This window comes from Salvelinus namaycush, chromosome 23 (assembly GCF_016432855.1).
Source record: "Salvelinus namaycush isolate Seneca chromosome 23, SaNama_1.0, whole genome shotgun sequence".
Lineage (NCBI taxonomy): Eukaryota > Metazoa > Chordata > Actinopteri > Salmoniformes > Salmonidae > Salvelinus > Salvelinus namaycush.
In genome coordinates this window covers 40,311,496-40,339,417 of record NC_052329.1, presented here as the reverse complement: position 1 = coordinate 40,339,417, position 27,922 = coordinate 40,311,496, and the positions used below count along the sequence as shown (strand labels likewise).

General features: G+C 45.7%; 1 protein-coding gene across 1 annotated transcript in view; it reads left to right on the top strand.

The window, feature by feature from the left end:
- LOC120018684 (rho guanine nucleotide exchange factor 12-like) overlaps nucleotides 1–27,922 on the top strand; it is a 36,588-nt gene that overhangs the window by 6,691 nt on the left and 1,975 nt on the right. The window contains exons 4-39 of the mRNA XM_038961885.1: nucleotides 1,537–1,593; nucleotides 3,125–3,223; nucleotides 4,365–4,414; nucleotides 7,252–7,309; nucleotides 7,556–7,752; nucleotides 7,984–8,061; nucleotides 8,882–9,001; nucleotides 10,430–10,546; nucleotides 10,803–10,940; nucleotides 11,242–11,340; nucleotides 11,624–11,734; nucleotides 11,919–12,017; nucleotides 12,763–12,805; nucleotides 13,574–13,679; nucleotides 13,917–14,054; nucleotides 14,250–14,282; nucleotides 15,257–15,371; nucleotides 15,484–15,592; nucleotides 15,926–16,144; nucleotides 18,414–18,558; nucleotides 18,716–18,748; nucleotides 19,022–19,176; nucleotides 20,858–21,004; nucleotides 21,184–21,269; nucleotides 22,010–22,135; nucleotides 22,551–22,665; nucleotides 23,542–23,642; nucleotides 24,025–24,102; nucleotides 24,390–24,465; nucleotides 24,788–24,955; nucleotides 25,262–25,349; nucleotides 25,625–25,702; nucleotides 25,832–25,926; nucleotides 26,236–26,463; nucleotides 26,683–26,931; nucleotides 27,309–27,535. Of these exons, the coding sequence (XP_038817813.1) occupies nucleotides 1,537–1,593; nucleotides 3,125–3,223; nucleotides 4,365–4,414; nucleotides 7,252–7,309; nucleotides 7,556–7,752; nucleotides 7,984–8,061; nucleotides 8,882–9,001; nucleotides 10,430–10,546; nucleotides 10,803–10,940; nucleotides 11,242–11,340; nucleotides 11,624–11,734; nucleotides 11,919–12,017; nucleotides 12,763–12,805; nucleotides 13,574–13,679; nucleotides 13,917–14,054; nucleotides 14,250–14,282; nucleotides 15,257–15,371; nucleotides 15,484–15,592; nucleotides 15,926–16,144; nucleotides 18,414–18,558; nucleotides 18,716–18,748; nucleotides 19,022–19,176; nucleotides 20,858–21,004; nucleotides 21,184–21,269; nucleotides 22,010–22,135; nucleotides 22,551–22,665; nucleotides 23,542–23,642; nucleotides 24,025–24,102; nucleotides 24,390–24,465; nucleotides 24,788–24,955; nucleotides 25,262–25,349; nucleotides 25,625–25,702; nucleotides 25,832–25,926; nucleotides 26,236–26,463; nucleotides 26,683–26,931; nucleotides 27,309–27,535 (4,181 nt within the window). The remainder of the gene's footprint in view (nucleotides 1–1,536; nucleotides 1,594–3,124; nucleotides 3,224–4,364; nucleotides 4,415–7,251; nucleotides 7,310–7,555; nucleotides 7,753–7,983; nucleotides 8,062–8,881; nucleotides 9,002–10,429; nucleotides 10,547–10,802; nucleotides 10,941–11,241; nucleotides 11,341–11,623; nucleotides 11,735–11,918; nucleotides 12,018–12,762; nucleotides 12,806–13,573; nucleotides 13,680–13,916; nucleotides 14,055–14,249; nucleotides 14,283–15,256; nucleotides 15,372–15,483; nucleotides 15,593–15,925; nucleotides 16,145–18,413; nucleotides 18,559–18,715; nucleotides 18,749–19,021; nucleotides 19,177–20,857; nucleotides 21,005–21,183; nucleotides 21,270–22,009; nucleotides 22,136–22,550; nucleotides 22,666–23,541; nucleotides 23,643–24,024; nucleotides 24,103–24,389; nucleotides 24,466–24,787; nucleotides 24,956–25,261; nucleotides 25,350–25,624; nucleotides 25,703–25,831; nucleotides 25,927–26,235; nucleotides 26,464–26,682; nucleotides 26,932–27,308; nucleotides 27,536–27,922) is intronic.

Here is a 27,922-nt window from a genome sequence, read left to right as displayed (position 1 = left end):
CTATTACTTTATATATGTCGTCATCAAAAAAACGCAGTGTTCAATTTGCCTGCTGGGGGGCAAGGAAACTCCCAGCTCTGCTAAAACCATGGACAACTGCGTGCTGTTTTCAAGGGATTGTTAAATAAATGTTAACTATTTGGTTGTAATATCATCACCTCTTGAAGAGCAGAGTCAGAACAAAAAATGTCTGATTATTCCATGCAAAACTTTTTGTCACATTAGCGCTATCATCAGAGTTCTACAGCAAGTAACTACATGCATTTCATGATTTAGTAAACATCAATTGATCATGTCATTTCAGATACGTGAGGGTAACCTCACGATATCTCTCAATATTGGCCACCATTAATTGGAAACAAATAAATAAAAATAAACTATACCTGACAAGTATGAGTGGTTTAGGTTCATTTCCCATCCTTTGTGGGCTCTGCCTGTCGAGCAGCAGAAGGGCACGTATGCTGATGTACTGTTAGCTGATAATGTTTACTTTGCAAGCTACCGGTAGAAACGTTGTACAGTTGGCTAAACATAGTGGTAAGTAGACCTAATGCACTTTTCTCCAACCAATGTAGCCCTACCTAGCGAAATTAGATAACATCCCCCTTTCAACATTGTTTTTAAGAGTGTTTAGTCACGCTTGCTGCTGACAGACATAATAGGCTACATTGATTGATGGACCATGTCAAATTGGCTAGCTAGCTAATAACATCACGTCAATATGGCTAATTAACAAGCTAACTTTCAGGGGATAAAACTAGATGGCTATATCCAAATATTGTTTGATTTGCTTTCTATCTATAGTGTTGATGAGAATAGTCCAACTGACAACTTTACCAGGATGAGGACTTACTTGCCCATGTCGAGCTCTTTCCAAAAGCCTAATCTCTGATGAAGCATGCAAAATAACACGTTGTTTGCTTAGCTAGCTAGCTACATGCCAAATGGATAGGCTACCCTCATGTAGCTGAAATTGCATGACCAATTGGTGTTTACGGTTCATGAAAAACACGCAGTTTGTTCTGGCTATATAACTCTGATAGTTCCTACTATGCTCTCCAAGAGGTTATGATATTACAACCAAATAGTTAACATTTTATTCAACAATCCCTTACAAACGACACGTAGTTGTCAATGGTTTAGTGGGGCTGGGTGTATCCTTGCCCCCCAGCATCCAAGTCGGACACTGCACCGTATTGTCTTTTTTTAATTTTTTTAATTGATGACAAGCTATGCTGTTTTTAAATTTGGTTCCAATCCTGTGATAGGCCTACATTTCAACTGGTGTAATTAAAACATGTAGGTGTAGTCAAACGTAATGTCTTAGCTACCTATTTAATTCATACTCAGACAGCTACACTCCTGACATTCCATCCCATTATTTATTAGCTAATGTTTTATTTAGATTTCTCTGTCCCCATGTTTTCTCCTATAATTTTCTTTCTTTTTATTTCTCTTTTTTTTCTTTTTGCGCTGGTTGTTGTTCTGTTGGGTGTTGTGTTGCTCTGCCTGCCCGCCTGCATTCTGGTGGGCCAGACGTTCTGGTGCAGAAGAGTGGCTGTGTTCTAGTGGAGGGGAAGCCCGAGTCCTGTGGTAAGCTGCTCCTGGTTGGTGTCGCCAGCTGCCTGCCTCTGCTGGCTGTTTCTCTCTCTCGCTCTCGCTCACACTCTCTCACTCTGACCCCCTCTGCTCCTCCCGATTCAAACCCCTCCCCCAGCCTGGAGCTCAAATCTCGCCTGACCCAGCCTCTCTTTTGTTTTGCCCTCCCATCCGTATCAGCTACACCCCTGACCAAACGTCCCACCCACACACCTCAGAGCACTGTCCCCCCGCTTGGGTGTATACACACACACACTGCATCGGATGCGTTGCCTTTGTCACAACCACAATAAAGCGAGGTTTAAGGGCCCGCTGGGAGGTTTTGATGTAAAGCACTCAGGTTTGTGGAGGTCATGTCGTTGTTTTATGAAGAAAAGTCTATGTATATCAGGACAAAGGTAGCATGATCATATGCCAGCAGACATGCATGCGGTTAGTCCGTTGTGGCCAAACAGTGCGAGTGTGAGCTTCTAGACTGGAAGGGACTCTGCTACCAGAGTTGGGTCATGTTCAATTATCTGCCAGATTAGATGAGATTTTACCGATGTCTCTCGCTCCTTGGATGAAATTCAATCTCTGTGCAGAATCTATCGAAACAACCTCAATAACAAATGGAGATAAAAAAAAAAGAGCTTGGTGAACAGCATTGGATAGACTAGGAATGTGTTCATTGACCATCGGTAGAAGCCCTTACAATAATGCCTAGTTTAGCCCATACCTTCCACTTCAATCGAACGTCCGCTCCCTTCTGCACAGGGTTCCAGAGATTTGGTAGTCCGTGCGGATGGGAGCGGACTTCGCGATATTGCATGATTTTGTTTGAGCGGACCTCGCGGACGCCACAAAAGTGGAAGGTGTAGGACAAACTAAGACTTAAGTGTCATGACAGTGAATCAGAAGTTTGTGTGTTGTGTGGCGTCTGAATGTCATGAGCATGGCTCTCCCCTGCAAGACCCAGGCAAGCACTCGGCAGTTCCGCAGCCTGCCTGTTGGAAGAGCTCAAGGAGGGCACAGTACTAGTTCTCCACTCACTGACCCTCTCCAGCCCAGTCAATTACTAACTCATTGCCCTCCAAACACCTGTCTGCCCTCATCTCCCAGTACAAGAGGTCTAGGTGTGTGTGCGCATCAAGCATGCACGTGTTTATGTATGTGTCCCTGCGTGTGCGTGCCCTTCTGTTTCAATGATTTTTGTGATTTTGATTGCAGTGCCTTAACATCTCAACCCTCTACATCCACTGTTCTACTAACTCTCTACTCGTTAACAGAAGTGTGTACATTAGCCTACAGATTTCAAGAACTCTCTGCACTTATTTGACCCTAGCCTTTACAGTGACCAATGAGTGCAGTGGTAGTCTTAATTTGAGTCCTTCACCCTCGGTTCACAGTGTTGTTCTTTAGGCCTGCTACCTCTCCTTCACAGGACACCACTGGGTGTCTGGGTGCGCCTACCAAACTGGCCTGCGTCGAACTGAATCGGAGGCCCCTGTTTGTGACATCATTGTTCTCTCTCTGTCCTGCGAAGGGCTTGTCCAGCGATGTGTGATCATTCAGAAAGATGAGAATGGCTTTGGGCTGACGGTGAGCGGAGACAACCCAGTGTTTGTGCAGCTCGTCAAGGAAGGTAAGGTTGACCCCCCCCCACACACACACACACACACACACACACAATGGAAATAGCTGTCGTCTTTGCCTTCACTTACTTTTCATCCTCAATAGTCTCAGGGCCAAATCTTAGCATCAGACCATCAGCCAATTACTGGTAAAAAATAAAAAGTCTGGAACTAACCAGGAAGTTAGTTTGAGGCTCTGGTGTACTTCCATGTCATCTGTGTGAGAGATGGGAATTCTAGCAGGCCCTGAATCCAAGGCAGCTCTTGTCTTGTCCCTTATAGAGGCTGATGTGTGCGTAGTGAGCTGCACACATTAGGGACTAGTCTCAATGTAGAGCGGTGTCGAGAGAGGGAGAGAGAAGAGAAAAGGGAAGAGGTCGGGGTCTCAATGTGTGTGTATTCTTATGGATGTGCTTGGTCATGTTTCTCCCAGTTGAAGTTATGAAGGCTGTTGTCTATGCTGTGGATACAAGTGGTGTAGACTACTTTTCACTATCCCATACACAGCCCAAAGGTGTTAACATACAGTAATGCATTTATATACAAGTTTACGCTATATCACTCCTTTCAGTCACATTTCTGTTTCCCCACACTTCCAATGTTAAATTTAAGATGGATTTAAAATACCTGTATATTCTTTGCGACAGGGTGATATTACAGTTCTCCATATAACGCAGTAGCGTGACATGATAGGAATCTCTGCCTAAGTTGCCTAAGCTCCAGACTGACGTGTACAAAGCCGCACTGGTGTTTTATGTTGTGACGGCACGGGCACTCATTTCTGGTGCCACCTATGTCTCGGTTGTCTCCTGACCCTATAATATTCCTCTGAATCCTATCCCATAATGAACCCTCTCTCTGGCTCCTAAAGCCCTATGTCTGGGGAGGAGCCACCTAATGGGCTCCTTCAGCACCACACGACCACTGTGATGGTTAGGGGCCCGTAGTTCCTGCCGATTTTTAGGTCTGGAAAAACTCAGGCCCCAAGTTATGGTGTACGATATGTTACGATGTACTTCGACATTACTTTTATAGCGCAAACAGTGGTATTGTAATGGGTATATTGGCCGTTGTTCATCTTATACACTGTTATTTTTCCCTCCTAAAGGGATGTTCTGTGTTTTCCTGACTCTCGTCCCCTCTGTTTCCTAGATGGCGCTGCGGAGCGTGCGGGTGTACAGACAGGTGACCGGATCATCAAGGTACACTAATCTATACAGTTGCGGCCAAATATATTGGCACCCTTGCACTTTTCTTAAATAACTCCTATTCTCAAATAAGTTTAAATTGAAAACAACTTTTGGTCTCTACACCTTGTTGGATTTTCAATGTTGTAGAACCAATTTTATTTTTGTTAACTTTGAGTTTGTAATTTTAATTTAGAAAATCAAGATAAATGGCATGGACAACACTATTGGCACCACAGAGCTAGTACTTGGTTGCACAGCCTTTGGCCAAAATAACTTCAATGAGCTAGCTGCGCCTTTCTACTGCAAGTTTTGCCCACTTTTCAGTATCAAACTGCTCTAATTCTTCAATGTTTGATGAGTACCCTCCACCAACTGCTGTTTCAGCTCTTGCCAAAGGTTATAGATGTGATTTAGATCTGGACTCTTCACTGGCTACTCCAGAATAGTCCAGTGTTTCTTCTTGATCCATTCCAGAGTGCTTTTGTGTTTGAGTTTTTTGTCCGGCTGGAAGACCCACAACCACGTTTGGACCACAGGGTTGAACATTGCACTCCAAAACACTTTGATAATCGGCTCATTTCATGACATCACAGGGTAGGATTTAAACGTTTTAAAAAAATAATAGGTTTTCAAAAGCTGCAATGAGTTTTCAGCCCAAGGGGAGGGTATTTTTCCTGCTCCTCACTTAGAAATGTGCCATTTTCACATATGTTGACACTGGTATTGTGCTGGAGATAATACAAATTTGGTAGAAAATTGGTGGAGTTGCCCTTTTTAAGTTAAAATTGGTTCTGGAATGTTAAAATCCAATAACAAGATGTTATTGTTATTGTTATTTGAGAAGAAATATAGGGAATTATTTAAGAAAAGTCCATGGGTGCCAATTGTGTGTGTGTGTGTGTGTGTGCGCGTATATATATACACTGCTCAAAAAAATAAAGGGAACACTTAAACAACACAATGTAACTCCAAGTCAATCACACTTCTGTGAAATCAAACTGTCCACTTAGGAAGCAACACTGATTGACAATAAATTTCACATGCTGTTGTGCAAATGGAATAGACAAAAGGTGGAAATTTATGGCAATTGGCAAGACACCCCCCAATAAAGGAGTGGTTCTGCAGGTGGTGACCACAGACCACTTCTCAGTTCCTATGCTTCCTGGCTGATGTTTTGGTCACTTTTGAATGCTGGCGGTGCTTTCACTCTAGTGGTAGCATGAGACGGAGTCTACAACCCACACAAGTGGCTCAGGTAGTGCAGCTCATCCAGGATGGCACATCAATGCGAGCTGTGGCAAGAAGGTTTGCTGTGTCTGCCAGTGTAGTGTCCAGAGCATGGAGGCGCTACCAGGAGACAGGCCAGTACATCAGGAGACGTGGAAGAGGCCGTAGGAGGGCAACAACCCAGCAGCAAGACCGCTACCTCCGCGTTTGTGCAAGAAGGAGCAGGAGGAGCACTGCCAGAGCCCTGCAAAATGACCTCCAGCAGGCCATAAATGTGCATGTGTCTGCTCAAGCGGTCAGAAACAGACTCCATGAGGGTGGTATGAGGGCCCGACGTCCATAGGTGGGGGTTGTGCTTACAGCCCAACACCGTGCAGGACGTTTGGCATTTGCCAGAGAACACCAAGATTGGCAAATTCGCCACTGGCGCCATGTGCTCTTCACAGATGAAAGCAGGTTCACACTGAGCACATGTGACAGTCTGGAGACGCCGTGGAGAACGTTCTGCTGCCTGCAACATCCTCCAGCATGACCGGTTTGGCGGTGGGTCAGTCATGGTGTGGGGTGGCATTTCTTTGGGGGGCCGCACAGCCCTCCATGGGCTCGCCAGAGGTAGCCTGACTGCCATTAGGTACCGAGATGAGATCCTCAGACCCCTTGTGAGACCATATGCTGGTGCGGTTGGCCCTGGGTTCCTCCTAATGCAAGACAATGCTAGACCTCATGTGGCTGGAGTGTGTCAGCAGTTCCTGCAAGAGGAAGGCATTGATGCTATGGACTGGCCCGCCCGTTCCCCAGACCTGAATCCAATTAAGCACATCTGGGACATCATGTCTCGCTCCATCCACCAACGCCACGTTGCACCACAGACTGTCCAGGAGTTGGCATTAGGAGCATGCCCTGGCGTTGTAGGGAGGTCAGGGAGGTCATACAGGCACGTGGAGGCCACACACACTACTGAGCCTCATTTTGACTTGTTTTAAGGACATTACATCAAAGTTGGATCAGCCTGTAGTGTGGTTTTCCACTTTAATTTTGAGTGTGACTCCAAATCCAGACCTCCATAGGTTGATAAATTTGATTTCCATTGATCATTTTGTGATTTTGTTGTCAGCACATTCAACTATGTAAAGAAAAAAGTATTTAATAAGAATAGTTCATTCATTCAGATCTAGGATGTGTTATTTTAGTGTTCCCTTTATTCTTTTGAGCAGTGTATATATACCCCTTTCATAGTAGTTGCAGGGTCCTGTTCAGTTGGCACCAAACTGAAAATGTTTTGAAATAGAGAAATGAAAATTGGTGCTCTTATTGGATACGTTTCGTGCCTACTGATCATGACCCAGGTGCCTTGCCGCCATCCTTATAGTCTCCAGTCACAGCTTGTTTTGTGAACCGAGGCTTCTAGCCAAAACACCAGCTCCACAATGCCACCTGTTGGTTGGATTAGATCCCATCAAAAAACACAAAAACCTAAACATTGCTGTCACTGGGGTGTGTGCGAAGAGGGGTGGATGAATGAATTACTGAATTGACATTAGGCTGGACAGGAAATTAACTAATTTGATTTCCAAGCAGCGTTGAATGAATTTTCTCATTATGACTGTTTTACTTCATTCCAGGTGAACGGGACCCTAGTAACACATTCAAACCACGTGGAAGTAGTAAAGCTCATCAAATGTAAGCATTGTAAAGTTTTATTGTTCGTAATTGACACCGGAAAGTCATAGCCTGGTTCCTATTTGTGCTGTATTTCTAACTAATATTTTTGTCGTGGTTGTTCCAAAGACCATAGAAGTTGCTAATACAGCACAAACAGATCTGGTACCAGGCTAGGAAAGTCATGCAACGATAATCAGAATTAGGCCTAGTATTCCGAATACACCTTTTCTTGACCATACCTCCGTATCCGTCTTATTTCTTCAGCGGGCTCCTATGTGGCCCTCACGGTGTTGGGGCGACCCCCTGGGTTGCCCCAGATCCCCCTGTCGGAGAGCGAGGCTAAGCTGGGGTTCCCGGGGCCCCAGGCTGGGTCGTCCCCCGTCACCTCTCCAAACGCTCCTGGACAGCCAACGGGGGAGCGCCCATACAGCCCCCATGACCGCATCACCTCTCCTCTATGGGTATGAGCGCCTCCTCTCGCCTTTTACCGTCTTCTGAGATGCATTCCTCCTTTGTGCTTCTCCATGTCATCCCTCTTTGCCCGTCTGTCCTCAGTGTGTGTTTCCATAGTTTACGTTTGTCTGCTCACTAAAACTCTGTTGTCCTCCCTTGCTACTTCACGTCATTTCTTCCACTGCGTGTTTGGTTCCATGTCCTGAACAAGCGCTGTGTTTCTCCTTCCCATTGTACAGGAAGAGAACAACAGCGTACACAGCCAAAAGGTGGACATCCTGCAGAAGATGTTGTCCAAGGAGCAACAAGATTTGCAGGTGAGCGTTCTATCTGGTGCAGGTGAAACCATCTCGGTTAGTATTTGGGCATATGCAAAATTCAGGGCATTCATGAAGCGTCTTAGAGTAGGAGTGCTGATCTAGTCTAAAGTAGGATTGCTGATCTAGTCTAAAGTAGGAGTGCTGATCTAGTCTAAAGTAGGAGTGCTGATTTTAGTTCAACCTTTTAGATTATAATGACTAAGAATTCATGGAGACCTGATCCTAGATCACCACTCCTACCCGAGACAGTGAATATATACGGGTCCTAGTCTATGAATTGTTTTTCGGAGACTGCTCACTCTGGACTTATGAGGTCAAATACTGAGCGACTGTCAAGAAAAGCAATGTTTTGTATTTGGATGAGGTTACATTTTTAAGTATGTGAAGTCATGGTCTTTGTCCTAGAATTGTATTCTTGTATGTTTTGAGACGTTCAGAACAACACTGGTGTGTGACTTGTGTTGATAAGAACAGGGCTTTTCCTGTGGTTTTGGACTAGAACAGTCACTCTAGCAGACAGCCACTCAGAAGAGAACCAGTCAACCCCACCACCTCCCCTCCAATAATTCTCTCCTGTGCTTCACAGAGCCATATTACACACTCCACTAAGCACACTTTACTGCTGCTACGTGTGTAAACACGACAGGGCCAGGACAGTATAGCCACAGCAAGTGTGTTGAGAAACACTTTTGAAAAGGAGTGCAAGTCTAAACCGTTCAAAGTCAAAGATACTTTTATGGACTTGGCTACTTTGGATTCCAATGACTGTCTGACTGAGTGTCTCTGCTGCTCTTCCTCCCTCTCTCCCTCCCTACAGGCAATGAAGGAGGAGTACAGCAGGAATCCGACGCCAAAACTACTGAAGGACATCCAGGAAGCCAAGAAGCACATTCCACAGCTGCAGGGGCAGCTCAGTAAGGCCACTGGAGGAGCACAGGTAACTTGTACCCCCCTCCCTGAATAAAAAAACAAACATATTGTACAGTGCATTCGGGAATTATTCAGACCCCTTCCCCTTTTTCACATTTTGTTACGTTACAGCCTTATTCTAAAATGGATTAAATAAAAACATTTTCTTAACAATCTACACACAATACCCCATAATGACAAAGCAAAAACGGGTATAAAACATTTAAAAAACTAAATGCCTTATGTACATAAGTATTCAGACCTTTTGCTCATCCTTGAGATCTTTCTACAACTTGATTGGATAAATGCCACGTGGTAAATTCAATTGATTTGGACATGATTTGGAAAGGCACACACCTGTCTATATAAGGTCTCACGGTTGACCGTGCATGTCAGAGCAAAAAACATGCCATGAGGTCCAAGGAATTGTCTGTAGAGCTCCGTGACAGGATTGTGTCGAGGCACAGATCTGGGGAAGGGTACCAAGCATTGAAGGTCCCCAAGAACACAGTGGCCTCCATCATTCTTAAATGGAAGAAGTTTGAAACCACCAAGACTCTTCCTAGAGCCTGCAGTCTGGCCAAACTGAGCAATCAGTGGAGAAGGGCCTTGGTCCGGGAGGTGATCAATAACCTGATAGTCACTCTGACAAAGCTCCAGAGTTCCTCTATGGAAATGGGAGAACCTTCCAGAAGGACAACCGTGTCTACAACACTCCACCGATCAGGCCTTTATGGTACAGTGGCCAGACGGAAGCCACTCCTCAGTAAAAGGCACATGACAGCCTGCTTGGAGTTTGCCAAAAGGCACCTAAAGGACGTTGACCATGATAAACTGATGAAACTCTTTGGCCTGAATGCTAAGCGTCACGTCTGGAGGAAACTTGGCACCATCTCTACAGTGAAGAATGGTGGTGGCAGCATCATGCTGTGGGGATGTTTTTCAGCGGCAGGGACTGGGAGACTAGTCAGGATCGAGGGAAAGATGAACGGAGCAAAGTACAGAGAGATCCTTGATGAAAACCTGCTCCAGAGCGCTCACGACCTCAGACGGAGGTGAAGGTTAACCTTCCAACAGGACAACGATCCTAAGCACACAACCAAGACAACGCAGGAGTAGCTTCTTGCTATTGTAATATGTAGTATTAATAGCTAGTATGAGAATCTGTGGTTTTCTGTGAGTGCCATAATCAGTCCAATGAGTTTTCCCTGACTATGTAACCTTACCAGGACAATCTTTTGGCCTGAGTTTTAGCCTGGCCCTAAGCAATGATATTTAAAGGTAGTTGATCTGTGCATGTTCTGCTCCATTTCTGTAGACTGTGTGTGTTGAAATCATGACAATATAGATGTATGCTCAATGCTTACAGTCAGACAAAATACATGTTTGTTTTTGCTTTCAATTATGGGGAATATTTATATTTTCTGCGTGTGACTGACTGTGATTTAATTCTAAGGATGCCCTGCAATTGGGTGACGGAGATGACGGTAGCATGGTGGACATGGACCACACACCTTCCTCCAGGGGGGACAGTAGCAATGACCTCTCGTGGAGCAGCAGTACCATGTCCCCTGTAAGTGTTCCTTTCAGTTTTGCACCTAGCAGACAGTACACTACAACACAAACCCGCAGCCCACTGCTGTGTCCCAAACCTGGGTTCTGTTCAAGAGGACATGCAACCAATAAAGAAAACAAGTGTTTGTTATTGGACAGGTCCAGATAATCCCTCCCTGTTTCAGTCGAGTTTCTTCCATTTGGTTCCTAATGAACACCACCCAGGTCTAGCAAGATGAATGTTTGATAGCTTACCAAATGTTCTCCATTTGCAGGTTCTCCGCAGTTTTGCACCTGCCTCCCCGGAGAGCCTGTGCCAAAGAGACATGTTGTCCTACCACAGCCCAAAGAGCACGCCCCGAGACAGCTTCAACTCCTGCCACTCCCCCGACCCAGAAGACACTCCAGACCTGGTGAGATCGAGACCTGGCTCATGTGCATTAGGGCATGCAACTGAAAACATTTAAATGTTTTGCAACGTAAAACCAAAATGAGCATTTCTAATTGGACAAGTCCAGGTAGTCCCTCCCTGTTTCAGTCAATTTTCTTCCATTTGGTGTCTAATGAACATGACCCATGCCCTGCAGATGTGGAGCCAACTTCATTAAACACCGCTTTGATGGTATATGAGGTTGTTAGCTACCTCAGAGAACGGAGCAGTCAACGCTCAATGAGTGAGAGATATGAGCTGTGCTCCTCTCCCCATCCCTCCAGGACTCGCTGTCCCCCTCTGCTGTTATCAGCCCTTCCTCACGCTTTGTCTCCCAGATCATCGGAGCTGAGGACGACTGCTTTGACTCTGATCAAGAACAGGTAGGCCCGAAATACATCCAAAATAAGGGGGGAAATATAACTTCTTTGCATTTTGAAAATTAAGATTGTAGGCTCCGATTATGGCCTATTGACCCAAATGTTTGTTTTTAACATTCATTACAAACACTGTGAAGCATACCAGGGTGCTGAAGTTTTTTTGTCCAGATTTCTCTCCCCCTAAAAGGGTGAAAGACTGACAAGCCTCACTGAGGATTTTCTAACGAGGTCAAGCTAGCTCGTAACACACACACTCTGACACACACACACACTGTGTGTATCTCAGGTCAATGGCCAGTGCAGCTGTTTCCAGAGCATGGAGCTGCTCAAGTCCAGACCTGCCCACCTGGCAGCGTTCCTGCATCACGTCGTCTCGCAGTTTGACCCTGCACCGCTGGTAAGAGTCCCTACACACACGCACACACACTCACCTGACCATGTTTGTGTTGTGACCAGTTACAGACAACAATAGAAGTTTATAAAAAATACAGGGATGTCAGTGCAGTGCTGACACAAAGACATGATGGTGTAGAACGTGTTTGTGTCACCTCTCATTGATCATGTGAAATGTTTCTATTCAGCTCTGCTACCTCTTCGCTGACCTGTGCAAGCAAACTAACTCCAAAGAAACCAGACGAGTGTTCATGGACTTCCACAACTTCTTCATCGACCGGGGAGCTGTGAGTTGAGTTGAACTAGCCTACATCTGGGCCCACATTCACCAAGAGTCTCAGAGTAGGAGTGCTGATCTAAGATCATGTAACCCCTGTCCATATACTCATATTTAGTATGCTCTAAAAGGATAAATTGATCCTATTCGGAGACTCTTTATGAATAAGGGCCCTGTAGTCTCAAGTGGCTTTCATCCACAGTCACTACATGATCCCAGCTAGCTTTTATCCAAACTGCAGGCCCAAGCCAGCACAGACTTGCACTGTTGTTATGAAACAAACCCCACAGCGCTGTGGCAGAAGTCATGGTCTCCCCCACATCAGTTGTGATTAAACACCTACATCCCCTGACAGTGTTGGTATGATATGCAACACTAGTGTTACTATACAGCAGTGTGTTTGTTTGATTGGTTTATTCTGTCAGGAGTCCCCTCTCCCTGCAGTAATACATTTCTCCTCAGCTGGAGCCGTCATTTCTCTCATCCACTGTTCTGTTGACTCCCAATGCAATATATTGTAGTGCCTAAGACCAATAAGACCGCAGTACTTGAGGGACCCAGAGATTTTCTTCTGTAGTTTGTTTTCTCATACACTACTAACACACACACGGCATACATTTAGGACTTCTTCTGCACTTGTCATTTTACTCTTTTTGTTAAATGTCAAGTATTTTTACTCTGGTGTTTCTGTTAGCCACATATAAACAAGTCTGGCTTTGTCAATGCCCATCTAAATGTGTTTTATTTTCATACAGAATTTAAAAGTAGCTGTTCCCGAGTCCATCTCCCTTGACCTTGGTAAGTATTTGTGACTTTGCTTTCATTTCCATTAGTTTCCCTGGCTGACAAATCCATGCCAAGTCACATCTGGGTATATTGAGGAATGACCATTGTTATCTAATGGAATGCTAAATAGAGCCAACTCAAGTTTCCTTACTTCAACGGTGTACTTAGCAGCATTATCACAAAGCCTCAAAGTGTGTGGTTGGTTGTTTCACCAATCCAACAAATAAAATAAAAATTGTCAGACTCCAGTCACCCAAGTCATAGACTGTTCTCTCTGATACCGCGTGGCAAGCGGTACCGGAGCACCAAGTCTAGGACCAAAAGGCTCCATAACAGCTTCTACTCCCAAGCCATAAGACTACTGAACAACTAATCAAATGACCACCCAGACTATTTACATTGCTGCTACTCGCTGTTTATTATTTATGCATAGTCACTTTACAAATGACCTCGACTAACATGTACCCCACACATTGACTCGGTATCGGTACACCCTGCATATAGCCTCGTTATTATTATGTACATTTCTTGTTACTTTTTGATTGATTCGATTTTTACTTTAGTTTGTTTAGTAAATATTTTATTAACTCTATTTCTTGAACTGCATTGTTGGTTAAGGGCTTGTAAGTAAGCGTTTCATGGTATTCGTACCATGTGACAAATAAAATATGATTTGATTTAATACTACTGTCCCACATCAGTTGTTGAGAAATCAACGCTTAAGCTGTATTTTTGTGTCAACCTACTTCCTATCTGTGTTGTTGTGCGGTGGCCGTGCAGACCGGCGGAGGACGGAGCTGATCCCTGAGGAGCTGAACCGACAGTTAGTCCAGATGATGCAGGACACCCTGCTCCCTGACATCCAGAGGAACCTGGAGGACTTCAGGTCAGTCACCTTGCTCGTGCTCTTCCAAAATGTCTGCCTTTCCCATTGGTGCCTCTGTGTTAGTCATATGTAAAGATAGATGCAAGTGAGTCTTACTTGTAGACAGTGTAACTGTTTGTCTTTATAAACTTTAAGTTATTATAATCCTGTTATAAGTATGCGATAAGTTGATGTAACCATGTTATAAGTAAACCTACTGTAAGTGGGATCTGACAACGTGGTTTGTGGGGTGTGCAGGCAGAAGCGCAGTATGGGCCTAACCCTGGCGGAGGGGGAACTGGCCCGGCTGGACACGGAGCGCGTCAGAGACCGGGTAGCACTGGAGAGAGAACGCTCCTGTGCTGAAAACATCATCACCAAGATAGAGGATGTCCTGTAAGTAGCAACACTCACAGCGTTTAACATTGAGTTGTACTTGCTGACCCATTTGAATTGAGGCTGATAATATATTGATTGGAAGTCTACTACTTCTGTCTAATTGTTTGAGCTTCTTTTTGTACTCTCTGACATGTTAAAATCCTTTTCTGTGTAATATCATTTGTTCTAATGGAATTTCTTGACATATTTTAGGTTGACAACCCAATCCACAGAGGAGGAGAAATGGTGAGGGGATTCTTTTTTTGTTTATCCATTGGAAAGAACAGATATGAGCCCTACATATTTCACACTATCCATTGATTTTAGTCCGTGTGATGTTTGGGGAGTGTCAATGTAAGACTTTATGGTCACAGGCTGACTGGAGGACCGTGATCGTGTTCAGTAGGGCACAACGTAGCAAAACATTTTGCAGACAGAAAAAAAAAAACGAATTGGACAAATTCATGTAGAACCTCCTTGTCCCACTGAACACAACCGATACTTACTTGTGGCTGTGAACATACTCAGTGCTCAATGTGGGGTGTTTTTTTTTTTTTTTTTTACTGCACACCCCCACAGAACACTCCATCCTCTAAAGCTAGAGTTGGGACCACAGGCTGTTGAGCTTTTGGAAGGATGTGGTGAAGTGCACTGTACTCCTTGAGGGGTTTAAGACACTTTGGGACCTTGCAGACTCTTGGCCTTTCTAACCACTGTCTGTGTCATTTCTACTCAATGTCACACTGGAGACAAACCACCTAGTTTCAGTTCACTGCACAGAAAGAGGACAAGAACATCTTATTAGATGATTTTGAGGTTGAGCAGTTAACATTATAACAGAAGTCACGTTGTATATGTGGAGTATCTCTTTACCAGGGGGCAATCTAGCTACATGAGCTCTTGGCCAACCTCCTTTAATAACAAATGACATTTCTCTAGTTCGTTTAGATTCATAAGGGACTATTTCCGACGTTGTGCAACGACCTTATTTCAAATGCCATATGGTCCCGGCATATCCCAAATGATTAATGAATGGACACGACATCTTGCCCGCCGCCGTCACTCGTTTTCACAGCATATGGTCAAAGCCACGCTAAAGACACGTCAACATGTAGTTCACTTCAACTTCATCCCAATCTGTTCCATTGATAGAAAACCGAGAATATGGCAATTGAGCCTGGGTCTCTAAATCCGGAATCCTCATTGGTCTGTTGTTGCAGCACTACTATGCAGTATGTCATCCTCGCGTACATGAAGCACCTTGGAGTGAAAGTCAAAGAGCCACGGGGCCTAGAGTCCAAAAGGGTCCGCCTTAACTTCCTCCCCAAGATCAAGGTATGAGCCTACCCTTACACTGAACCCTCCGCTAACCTAGCTCAGTTTATTAACCGTCACCCCCTGCTATATCTCTCTTACTGACTGATCATGTGATGTCTGTGATCAACAGAAGAGCGTCAAGACCGAGAAGGAGGGAGGGGAGGAGAAGGTAAAACGAACCAGGTTTCCCAGCATCCTCGGGCCTCAGCGCCGGCCCAGCCGCGTCGACCCCACGTCCAGTGAGTCTGTCTGCGTTATAAACAACACTTGGCTTTCATATAGTCATTTAAGATAAACAACAGTGACCAACACTAGTATACTATAGGTCTCCCAATTTACTGAACCCCTGGAGAGGCATTTGTATTGGTAGATGGTTATCATCACCCACATATCACCCACATTCAAAACAAATCATTGTGTTACTATGGAAAAAAGGAGGAGCAGCAGAGAAGTAAACAGATCCTATAGTATTGACTCCTGCTATACGTCTGTGTCTGTGTCTGTCTGTCTGTATGTGTGCTTTCTGCCTGTCTCTCTGACTGATTGTCTGCCTGTCTTGTCTGTGTGAGCAGTCGGCAAGGCCATGGACCTCAACAAGCCGCGGCCCCAGAAGCAGCTGTCCCAGCCCTGCCTGGGGGCCGTGGAGCACCTGGAGGCGGGTCGCCTGACGGCCAGTCAATCCAGCGAGGGCTCAGAGCTCACACATTCCTCCAATACCAACGCCACCTCGCCAACCAACAGCACCACCAACAGCCACGCCTCTGACGGAGGCAGCAGAGACTCTGAGTTTGGTGCGGCCCTGAACTACCACATACTGTACAAGACTCTAGCTAGCACCTACTAAACTCTCTAGCTAGCACAATTCCCACATACTGAATTCTAAACCAAGTACCCTAGTCTCTAGACCACATACTATATCAAGCGCAAGCAACGCGAGACCAATTACGCTCCCCATAGTGTTTGAGGAGCACGGTTTGTCTGCGGCGCTCTCTAAATTCCTGAATCCCGACATCTCTGTAACTTTGTATTTGGTTTTATGTCCTAATTGTTAGCTGTCAATATTACCTATTATTTTTGGGTCATTGTAGCTGTAGTAGAGCTGGGCGATACAGTGCATTTGGAAAGTATTCAGACCCCTTCCCTTTTTCCAAATGTTACATTACTGCCTTATTCTAAAATGGATTCAATACGTTTTTTCTTCCATCTACCCACAGTACTCCATATTGACAAAGCAAAAGCTGTTTTTTAGAAATGTTTGCAAATGTATTACAAATAAAAAAACAAATACCTTATTTACATAACCATTCAGACCCTTTGCTATGAGACTGGAAATTCCGCTCAGGTGCATCCTGTTTCCATTGATCATCCTTGAGATGTTTCTTCAGCTTGATTGGAGTCTGTGGTAAATTCAATTGATTGGACATGATTTGGAAAGGCACACACCTGTCTATATAAGGTCCCACAGTTGACAGTGCATGTCAGCGCGAAAACCAAGCCATGAGGTCTAAGAAATTGTCCGTGGAGCTCCGAGGCAGGATTGTGTCAGCACAGATCTGGGGAAGTGTACCAACAAACGTCTGCAGAATTGAAGGTCCCCAAGAACACGGTGGCCTCCATCATTCTTAAATGAAAGACGTTTGGAACCACCAATACTCTTCCCAGAGCTGGCCGCCCGACCAAACTGAGCAATCTGGGGAGAAGGGCCTTGGTCAGGGAGGTGACCAAGAACCCGATGGTCACTCTGACAGAGCTCTAGAGTTCCTCTGTGGAGATGGGAGAACCTTCTAGAAGGACAACCAACTCTGCAGCACTCCACAATCAGGCCTTTATGGTAGAATGGCCAGACGCAAGCCACTCTTTGGCCTGAATGCCAAGCGTCACGTCTGGAGGAAACCTGGCACCATCCCTACAGTGAAACATGGTGGTGGCAGCATCATGTTGTGGGGATGTTTTTCAGCAGCAGGGACTGGGAGACTTGTCAGGATCGAAGGAAAGATGAACGCAGCAAAGTACAGAGACAACCTTGATGAAAACCTGCTCCAGAGCAGGAAAGAGGGTTCACCTTCCAACAGGACAACCACCCTAAGCACACAGCCAAGACAACGCAGGAGTGGTTTCGGGACAAGTCTCTGAATGTCCTTGAGTGGCCCAGCCAAAGCATGGACTTGAACCCAATCGGACATCTCTGGAGAAACCAGAAAATAGCTGTGCATCGAAAACTCCCCATCCAACCTGAAAGAGCTTGAGAGGATCTGCAGAGAAGAATGGGATAAACTCCCCAAAATGCAGGTGTGCCAAGCTTGTTGCGTCATACCCAAGAAGACTCAAGGCTGTAATCACTGATGTAAATGTGATATTTCCGTTTTTTTTTCTTTGTAATAAATGTATAAAACCTGTTTTTGCTTTGTCATTATGGGGTATTGTGTGTAGATTGATGAGGGGGAAAAGATTAAATAATACATTTTAGAATAAGGATAAAGAATAAAGTCAAGGGGTCTGAATTTTTTCCCGAATGCACTGTATGTACCAAAATGGAGTGCTCGGCTCCACAGCGCATCAAAACTATACTGCACTACAGCCTACTCCGGTTGTAAAGTGGTGCCATGAACTGAATATTAAGAGAAATACATCATATATTCACAGGAAGTTATGACTCTCCTCTCTGTAACTAGAACAGTAGTTGCTTTGAAAACTGTCTTTTCCCCGCAATAGCAATTTGGCGCAACGGTCATATTCTTGTGTTTCTCAGAATGCATCTCTACATTCTCCATGTGCTGCCTGTCCCAGCGAAACGGGGACAGGCAGGTGCTTTCATATCAGGAGTCAACATAATGCATTGGCTATTACTGTCGACCAAATAATGGGTTTAGAACAATCTTCAGAAACGTTGTGTAGCAAAATCACTGAAAATTACAGCTAAATGTTTCAATAAGAGGTTGGCAATTTTCGGTTTATCGTCCCGGCTCTAAGCTGTAGTAATGGTCTTCCCACCTGGCCTGATGGTTGTACAATGTAACTGATCTCTCTGTCTCTCGCTCTCTCTGTCTCTCTCCTCCTCAGTTCTGACCCCTAACTCTGCCTTCCTCAAACTGAGCGAGGGTCTTGGAGACCTGGACAGTCTACAGTACACTCCAAACACACACTTTGACTACAGCCTGAGCCCATATAGCCTGGACCAGCTGCAGGAGGAGGACAGGGAGAGCAGGTAAGATGGACCCCAAGCAGACAAAAGCGTAAGGCTTATGGGCCCCTATTGTGCACAGTTGTTTTAGTAGTTGTTTCATGCAGGCGGAGAACATCTCGATGAGTATGTGAAGCGTTGTCATTCAGACCTCGTAGTTAATAGTATCCTCTTGTTACAGAATCCTTGAAGGAACACCCAAGTCTATCAGAAGGTGAGTGTTTTCTGTTTTCTTTTTGACCTGACCTACTGCTATTTCTGATAAAGACAATGGTCAGATAGTTTTGAGTTTTTAGTTAGTCTCCTAAACCTCTTTGGTCAAAATGTGGACTACCTTTTATCAAAAGTGATGTAGGCTATGGTTAGAAACCGTATGAGTTTTTAGATATTTCCCAACAGCTTCTGTTATATTTCGTGACTGCATTTATCTTAGTCAGTGTGTTTTAAGGTTGTAACCAGTGTCTAACTGCTGCTGCCTATCTCCCAGGTTGGATGGCCTTGTTTCTACGGAGGTGCAGAGTGAAGACGACCAAGGAGGCACGGACTCTGAGCACGACCCCCTCAACTGGCAGCAGCTGGTGGGACGTGAGGTCCTGGCTGGACTCAGGGCCCACGAGATCAAGAGACAGGAAGTCATTAACGGTAACTTCCTGTTCGAACTGCAACCCAGTCACCGTAATAGAAATAACTAGGACCCATGTAACCTGACCAGGAAAAACTCTGGGCCCTAGTGATTTGGCTTTGCATGATTAGGAAAAACCCAAGGCCCTGTATGTCTGTGTTTTTAGTTATTCATTTTTTTAGTAGGCAGTTTATTGTTCAAAAGGAATAATTACTGTGTTGACCCCTTACACTAGTGGGAATTGGCCTGTATGGATAGGGATACATTGAAACGTTTCTTACAGAAGAAATATGGAAAGCATATGCTGGTATGCATGGTAGCAGTCAAAAGGGAACCGTTTGGAGATCATGAAAACATTATTAGACTGAAGCTGAGGATAAAACCGATAATCTGACACAAGACTGAATCCAAACGTTACACTGTTGATTTTATGTGAATTTTATATTTACTGTACTTTTCGCCGCATTTGTTGATAACAAAATCTGAAAATAATCTGGATACAGTCAGTGACAAGAATATTAATGGTAAATTTGGGGTAGGTTCAACATAAGACAACAAAAAAATGACATGGATTTGAGTGAGAGGTCTAACTGGTGTCTCCAAGTTGCTACACACCTCTCCAAAGTGTGAACAGGTCCTATGTAATTTCAACTCAATGAATAGTCTTCAACTTTAAGGTGCCATTTTGAGCGTTCCTAGATGTGCCGTTGAGGAACTACAGCAAGCAGACGTGTAGTTGTTTTGTTTGGAACACAGCCCTGCATCCCCGCCTTCACACAATTACTGTTGTTGTTTACTCATTCCAAAAACGGTCCATTATAAATCACAGTCGGGTCGGCATCATTTGAAAGCATGTTGTATTGTCAACATGGTTAGCTAAATTACAATCTTACGGTGTTAGGCTTTCACAAGTCAATTCAGAGATGCAGATTGTCATTTTGGTGCGCATAGAATAGAGTGCATTCAATTAAGTCTGAGGAAATCCACCAGAAATATTCATTTATGACGCCATGTCATCTTGTAACTGTACATCAAGCGTAGTGATCATAAACGTTGGCACTGTATATTAAATTAGTTTTATGATATGGAAATATGAAGTGCCCAGTTGGACTAACGGGTGCTTGGCTTGCTTGTATGACATCAAAGTGGTATTTATTATAATCCTCAACGTCTCATCTTTCAAAATACATCGAGCCCTCTTTATTTACAGTATTTCCCTCACTCCGACAACAAAACATGTTTCCAAAGTATCGGGAGGGATGGGAGCAACTTCTTGTCGCTGTTGTGTTCAAGTTCAGAACCGCTGTCAGTAAAAAAAAGCGGAGTCTCCGTGAAGCGGAGACCTTGAGCTCTGACGTCATGTTACTGTATAGCCACCGCGTTCCCATTTAGGGGCTTATCAGTGTCCAAATCTGCTATTTTTACCCGTATATAGGTATGAGTGTAAAGAGTTAAGAGTGCAATTTACAGACATACACTAACAGTGTAGGGTGTGGTAACCACTGCAAACTCAATCAAACAAACTTTATTAATTTGTCACTTTTACAAATGCATCTTTCCTAGTAGGAACCTGGGCCAAAACCCCCGAAGAACAAGCTGAAGTAACCGTTTTCGTTATCACTGTTTATCGCTTATTTATGGTTGCCTAATGTAGTCGTTCAGTCTACAATAGTGATGAGCGCTGTCGGTCTGTGTCTACAGAGCTGTTCTACACTGAGAGGGCCCACCTGCGGATGCTCAAAGTGCTGGACAACATCTTCTACCAGAAGCTCACCAGAGAGGCCATCCTGCCTCCTGCCGACATCAAGAACATCTTCACCAACCTGGGGGACATTGTTCAACTGCATGGTACTTGCACGCGTGGACATAAGCAAACACACACACACAAACAGGAATGTACATGCACAACCACAAACATGTACACATACACACACACTTTCCCACTTTGATATGACATGCATCCCCCCCCCCCCCACACACAGACACAATGTCAGGATGACCCTCTTACATTCCCTTTCATTTTTCAGTTTTGATATCTGAGCAAATGGCAGCAATCCGGAAAAGGAGCGAGACGTCCGTAATCGACCAAATAGGAGACGACTTGCTGTCCTGGGTGAGTACATCTCTTTTCTTTTTCTTTTGAAGCCTTTTCCCCCGACGGAATATGAATCATGTAATAATTGTGTTATTTGAGAGAAGTCTTTCTCTCTCACGAACCACGAAAGCTGTGCCCGTTGCCTGAAATTACTTTTCACTGCGGAATAAACATCCACTTTGTTTCATGGGATTGCTTATCTTTTTAATTGGCAATGAACTGGAGGGTGAAGATGGTCGCTGTGTTTTGCAGAATGGAAGTAAAATCGTTAAACGATAGTGTGGCACAGATGGACTGGCGGAACCCATCCACCAACCTGGTCCCAGATCTACACGTGCTTTAGCAAAAACCCCTCTGTCTATACATGTTTAATAACAATTCTTTGGATTTCTAAAGCGCTTTTCCAAATGCTCAAAGTGCTTCCATAGAAAGGGGAAACTCGCCTTATCCACCGCCAGTGTGAAGCACACGCTCAGGCGGTGCACGGCAGCCAGTTGTGCCAGAACGCTCACCACACATCAGCTATCACGGGCGGAGACAACCATGAGAACCAACATAAAGCTATGACAGACTCATGACAGCAATGATAGTCAGAGGGAATTGGCTAAAGCATGTAGAGGCAGATTTAGACCCCCCCCTCTCCCCATCGATCTGGCACTGTGACACCACACACACACACACACACGCTTGGCTTGGCGGCAGGGAGTTGCCATGGCGACTGACCCCGATTCGCCTGGCTCGCCTGTGTTGTTTTCCAGTTCAGCGGGGGCGAGGAGGAGAAGATCAAGCAGGCGGTGGGCACGTTCTGCAGCAACCAGCCCTTCGCTCTGGAGCTCATCAAGAGCAGGCAGAAGAAGGACTCGCGCTTCACCTCCTTCATGCAGGTAAGTGGAGGAATGGAGGAGAGAAGAGGAGGAGATAAGGACAGGGGGGAGGGCAGCGCAGGTACTGGAGTGCACACACGGGGCTATTGGGCACTGCCTGTTTCTTGAGGTCAGGTATGTAATCAACTTCTGCAGATTGTACAGTACAATGTATATGACAGGGAATGGGATGTATGAGGGAAGCTTGTGTAGTTCAATGGTAGCATTTGAAAATGATTTGTTCAAATCCATTTTAAGTAAATTTAAACGTTAAAGAAAGTTGTAGAAACTAACCATTCAAGATGTAGCTCTGTCAAAGCCACAGTCACTGGTGGGCGAAGTATATACATGAGCGAGAAGGACACATCGTGCCTGTGTTGTTGCTCTTTTCATCATTCCTGTGGCCTTCTTACCTAACTTCACTGTGCGTTTGCAGGAGGCTGAGAGTAACCGACTGTGTCGAAGACTCCAACTGAAGGACATCATTCCTGTGGAGATGCAGAGGCTCACCAAGTACCCTCTCCTACTGGAGAACATCGCCAAGTACACAGGTAGGCCACACACACTCCTATACCTCGTCCACTCTACTAAGCCAAGCTGCACTGTACTGGGCTGACTACACACCCACCATAGTTGCTGGAACCGTGCTAGTACAAGAATGTGAAAATACATACAAATACATTTATTTAACGAGGCAAGTCAGTTAAGAACAAATTCTTATTTTACAATGAAGGCCTACCGCGGCCAAACCCTCCCCTAACCCGGACGACACTGGGCCCCCATGCGCCGCCCTATGAGCCAGCACAGTACGGGTTGGTTGTGTTTGGTATGGTAATGTAAAAAGGGTACTAGACTCTGACAATGAGGTGATGGCACTGGGCTTGAAGCGGACTAGGCCATCACAGTGATGCAGGGCAGCGCGCTTACATCAGCGTTAATGATAGCAGTGTCCTTCCACTGTGGTGCTCCAGTGACCACCCTTTCTTTCTCTGTGTGTGTGTGTGTCAGTGCGCCTGTGTGTGTCAGTGCGCCTGTGTGTGTATGCGTGCCTGTATGTGTTAGGAGCTGCCAGCCCAGCTCAAATTAAATCTGTGCTCTCGGTTAAACTGAGATGATTATTTTGGCATTTTCCAAAGTCGGTAATGCACATTTTGGGAGATGTTCTCGCATTATTTGGGTACCATCATTTTAAATCTTGGCTCTGGTTTAGTTCTCCCTCGCGGAAATATAATGCACTAAACATAAAGTAGAACCAGCTGTTAAGGAATGTTAATGACCTCTACTCAGTCTTCATTTCCGAATATGATCGGCTGCTAATGGGTGCAGGAAAATATCCATTTGCTGGGCAGTACCCCACAGAGGTGGTTTTTTTCAGTTTTTCTCCACAGAATCTTCATCACCCTTTCTCTCTTGTAATTTCATTTCAGATGACACCGTGGAGAAAGACAAGGTAAAGAAGGCAGGCGACTGCTGCAGGAAGATTCTTAACCACGTCAACCAAGCGGTGAAGGAGTCTGAAAACAAACAAGTAGGTGTGATTTAGCGTCATCTGGGAACGGCGGGTACGGAAGCACAGCCTATCCCCTCGGTCTCCCACATCTCCCCTGTCTCATTTCACCCCTGTTCTGCCTAGAAGGCTTCTCAGCCACTCTGAAATCTGTCCTCCCACTGTTCCTCTTAGAGCCAGCAGAGATGATGGCAGGTGATTTATTGCAGAGAGAATATGGGGTTTGTGTCTCTTGGTTAGTCTAATACTGCCTGTAGCAGCAGAGCATCCAGCTTACGGCTGTTTTTCTGTGTGCCTGTCTTTCTTTCTCTCTCTTGTTCGCTTTCTTTTTCTCTTTCGCTCTCTCTTTTGCCCACTTTTTCTCTCTCTTTCTCCCTCTTTCTCTCTCTCTCTCTTTCCACAGAGGCTGGAGGACTACCAGAGGCGGCTAGACCTCTCGTCTCTGAAGCAGACGGAGAACCCCATGATTACAGAGCTCAAGGTGAGGCGATCTATAAAGCATTTATAGCTTATTAGTCTGCAGGCTACCCACAATTGACTTGAAGCAACATTTTTGCTTCAGTTTCTGCGAGGGAACCACTGCAGTTATTAAAGGGGAAATGTTTTGTTTAAATGTCAGCTGGTAGTGCTTGAAATTGGACGAGGTCATGCAGCTCCATTCTTTGGCGTGGAAGAGTACCTGTTTCCAAAGTGAAAGCTAATGGGGATCTGACTAAACAAATAAACCCAGCTAATCTGACCTTTGACCTTAACTCCCTCCACACTCAGAACTTGGACCTGACCAAGAAGAAGATGGTCCACGAGGGACCACTGTCATGGAAGGTCAACAAGGACAAGACTATTGGTACGCTTACGACTTCATCAGGCGTTTATGTGGATAAGTAGGGCCAGGAGGATTTTCCTGACCAATGTGATCCAACCGGGGAAAACTCTTGGCCCTAGTTGTACACTACAACTGCAGACATGGCCCGAACTAATTCCATGTCAGGTCATGTGGTTAAGAAAAACTCCTGGCCCCTAAGTCAAACCATATGATGTAATGGGAGAAATCACAAAACAAACACGATTCTCGCCTAATGAGATCTAATACTAATATAATTGTGACGTCTATGTCCATTGAAGTGTTCTATGTAATTCTGTGGTTAAATCCCCTCTTCTGGTCTCAGAGCTGTACACCCTGCTCCTGGAGGACATCCTGGTGCTGCTGCAGAAGCAGGACGAGCGGCTCGTCCTCAAGTGCCACAGCAAAAACCTGTCGGGCACCGCCGACACCAAGCACATCTTCAGCCCCATCATCAAGCTCAATGCGGTGCTGGTGCGCTCTGTGGCCACAGGTGAGTTACCATATAGATGCAATCATACTATTAGTTTCCCTGACAAAGATGGCCGCCCTGTAGTCATGCTTCCATGGAACGCCAATACCCATTCTAGTGTTCTATTGAAATCTGTTTGTTAGATCCAACCTTGTTAACACAATCACACCCTATGCCCCTATATAGTCCACGACTTTTACCAGAGCCCTATGTGGCAGCCCTATGTGACTGTGGTCAAAAGTAGTGGATTATATGGGGAATAGTGTGTGATTTAGAGAAGCAGCCAGGAGTCTGACCCTGTTTTCCTGCTATTCTCTCTCCCAACAGACAACAAGTCGTTCTTTGTTCTCTCAATGTCGGACAACGGGGCACAGATCTACGAGCTGATGGCCCAGACCGTATCAGAGCAGAGAATGTGAGTCCTCCTGACACTGTGGTTTAGTCATTTATAACCACTACTTAAAACCCCCATTTAAAGTTTACCTTAATTCACTGTAGGTAGAGAAGGTAGGAGTTGCCCCTAACCACTGATACAGGGTCAGATCTTTTTCTTACCTGTCTTAATAGTTAAGGTTAGCAATGCAGTTAGTTATCGGTTATCTGGTCCTAGGTCTGAGGTAAGGGACACTTTTATATCCACAGTCTACTCGCCTCTGTCTGCCTGTGAATTGTTATCCTCCCTCCATCCAGGTGGCAGCGGCAGATCACCCAGAGAGCGGACGCCATGAAAGTGAATCCACACAGCGGCATCCACTTACCTCAAACAGAGTACGTTCCTCCTCTCAGTATAAAACGTCTTTGGTGTCTTTTGGTTTCATTCATCAGCAAATGTATTGCATGATGACCATGACCTTGCTTCTCCTGATACGGACTCTGTGTTCTTTCCCACCGTACCAGTGGAGAGCGAGACGGTGTGGAGATCATCGCTGCAGACGTAGCCCGACTCAGTAAGGACCCGGACCGCATCTCCTCTGGAAGTAGCCAGTCTATAGGTAACTAAACTAGCACCTCACCCGTGTTCCCCCGTCTAGAGTGATCAGTGTATTTGAGAGCTTTTCAGTAGCAGTTAGTGACATTGTGTAATGTGCAGTGGAGGCTGATATCGCTTTAGAATCGAGGACGGGCTTATTTCAATAGCTGGAATGGAATGTATGAAGCTGGCTTGATGTGTTTGATACCTTTCCATGTATTCCATTCCAGCTATTACGTTCCACCCTCCACCAGCCTCCACTGGTAACATGCTTCAGTAGTATTTAGATTTGACCGAAATGCACGTAAAAGTGTCCTTGTTCTCTCCCCAGATAAAGAGTGCAGCGCTGCCTCTGGTGGCGTGATGCAGACCTCTCTCCCAGATGCCAACCCCTTTGTAGGACTCAAGCCCGAAGAGGAGGAGCCCAGCCGGGAGGAGGGGCCTTACGGGGACCCGGACTTTGCAGATAGGCTGCCCTTCCGCATGGCCGTAGATGGGATCAGCGAATCGGACGGGCTAGGCTTCAGTCCTTCTAGGGCTGACGATGCCTTAAAGACATGTGAGTGAAAGGACATCTGCCTCAATCATCAAAACTTTTCTAGCCAGGAAAAACTCTAGTTAGAGTTATATGAACCCGGTCAGGCCGGTTGGTCAGGGATAGCGCTCCGCCCTAAACATACATTACTTATATAGATTTTATTTGGTGGGGAATCAATTCATCTCGAATCACACACACTCCTCCATTGGTCTAACCGTATCTGTCCCCTCTCTCCTCTAGTGTCGGCGCTGAAGCAGGTCCTGGTGACCCAGCTCATGTTGCAGGAGGACGGCGAAGGCGCCGGGCGCTCCTCCTCGAGGGGCGGGCGTCTTCTCAGGACCACGTCCCTGAGGACCCCCGTGGACAGCCGTGCCCGGGTGGCTGTGCAGAAAGGCTCCGGGATGTGCACCCAGGCCAGCCACCCTGAGGACCCTGCTCAGGACCTGGTGTCTGGGGACACGGGTTTCTTTGAGTCCCCCGAGGATTATGGTGAGCTTGCGGTCGTGTGTGAGTGAGCGAGAGATTGCACATTTTTGTTCTAGCTCAGCACCAACACACCTGATTCAACCAACCAATCTCCCAGTCCTTGTGTTGAATAAGGAGAGTGTTGGTGCTGGAGAAGAACAGAAATAGGCACCCCTGTCACTTTTGGGTTCCCCAGTATTAAAGAACCCTGTGCTAGATAACTAGGTTTGAGGACCTCCAGTGCGTAGGTGTGCTGAACAGCAGGGACTCAGCTTGATCATATTCATTAGGGCACCTTGTAGCAAAACATTTTGTGACAAAAAACAAATGGACAAGTTGTTTCAGTCCGTTTTCATCCCTTTGGTGCCTAATGAGTTGGGCCCTGTTGTTGCGTCTCCCAGCAGGGTACCTGGTCCTGGAGGGCTACGGGGGCTCGGGGGAGAGCAGCACGGACGATGACCTCCAGGCCACCGGGAAGCAGCTGAGCGCCTCACGGGGCTGCGGGGCAGGAGACTCTGGGATCAGCCTGAGGTTCTCCTCTGCCTCACAGGCAGGTAGCATCTCCAGCTTCAGCCGACAGGTCCTGTCCCACCTCCGCAACCTGCAGACCAACCTCAACCACCTCAAGGTACGCACACGTGGGTGGGTGGGATGGTTGGTTGGTTGGTTTGTGACTGACTGACTGACTGGTTTATTGGTTGACTGACTGGATGATTTGCTTACTGAATGGTTGGTTGGTTGACTAACTTTCGTGACTGACTGGTTGGTTGATTGGTTGACTGACTGACTGGTTGACTGACTGACTGGTTGGTTGACTGGTTTATTGGTTGAATGACTGCTGGTTGGTTGGTTGGGTGGGTGGGTTACTGACTAGGTGACTGGTTGGTTGACTAGGTGATTGGTTGGTTGACTGACTATCTGACTGGTTTGGGGGGGGGAGTCTTAAGCTAACATGGAATTGTTTTAAGATGGTCATACCAAGGATCATTTAGCTATTTGATTTTAAGACCCCTTA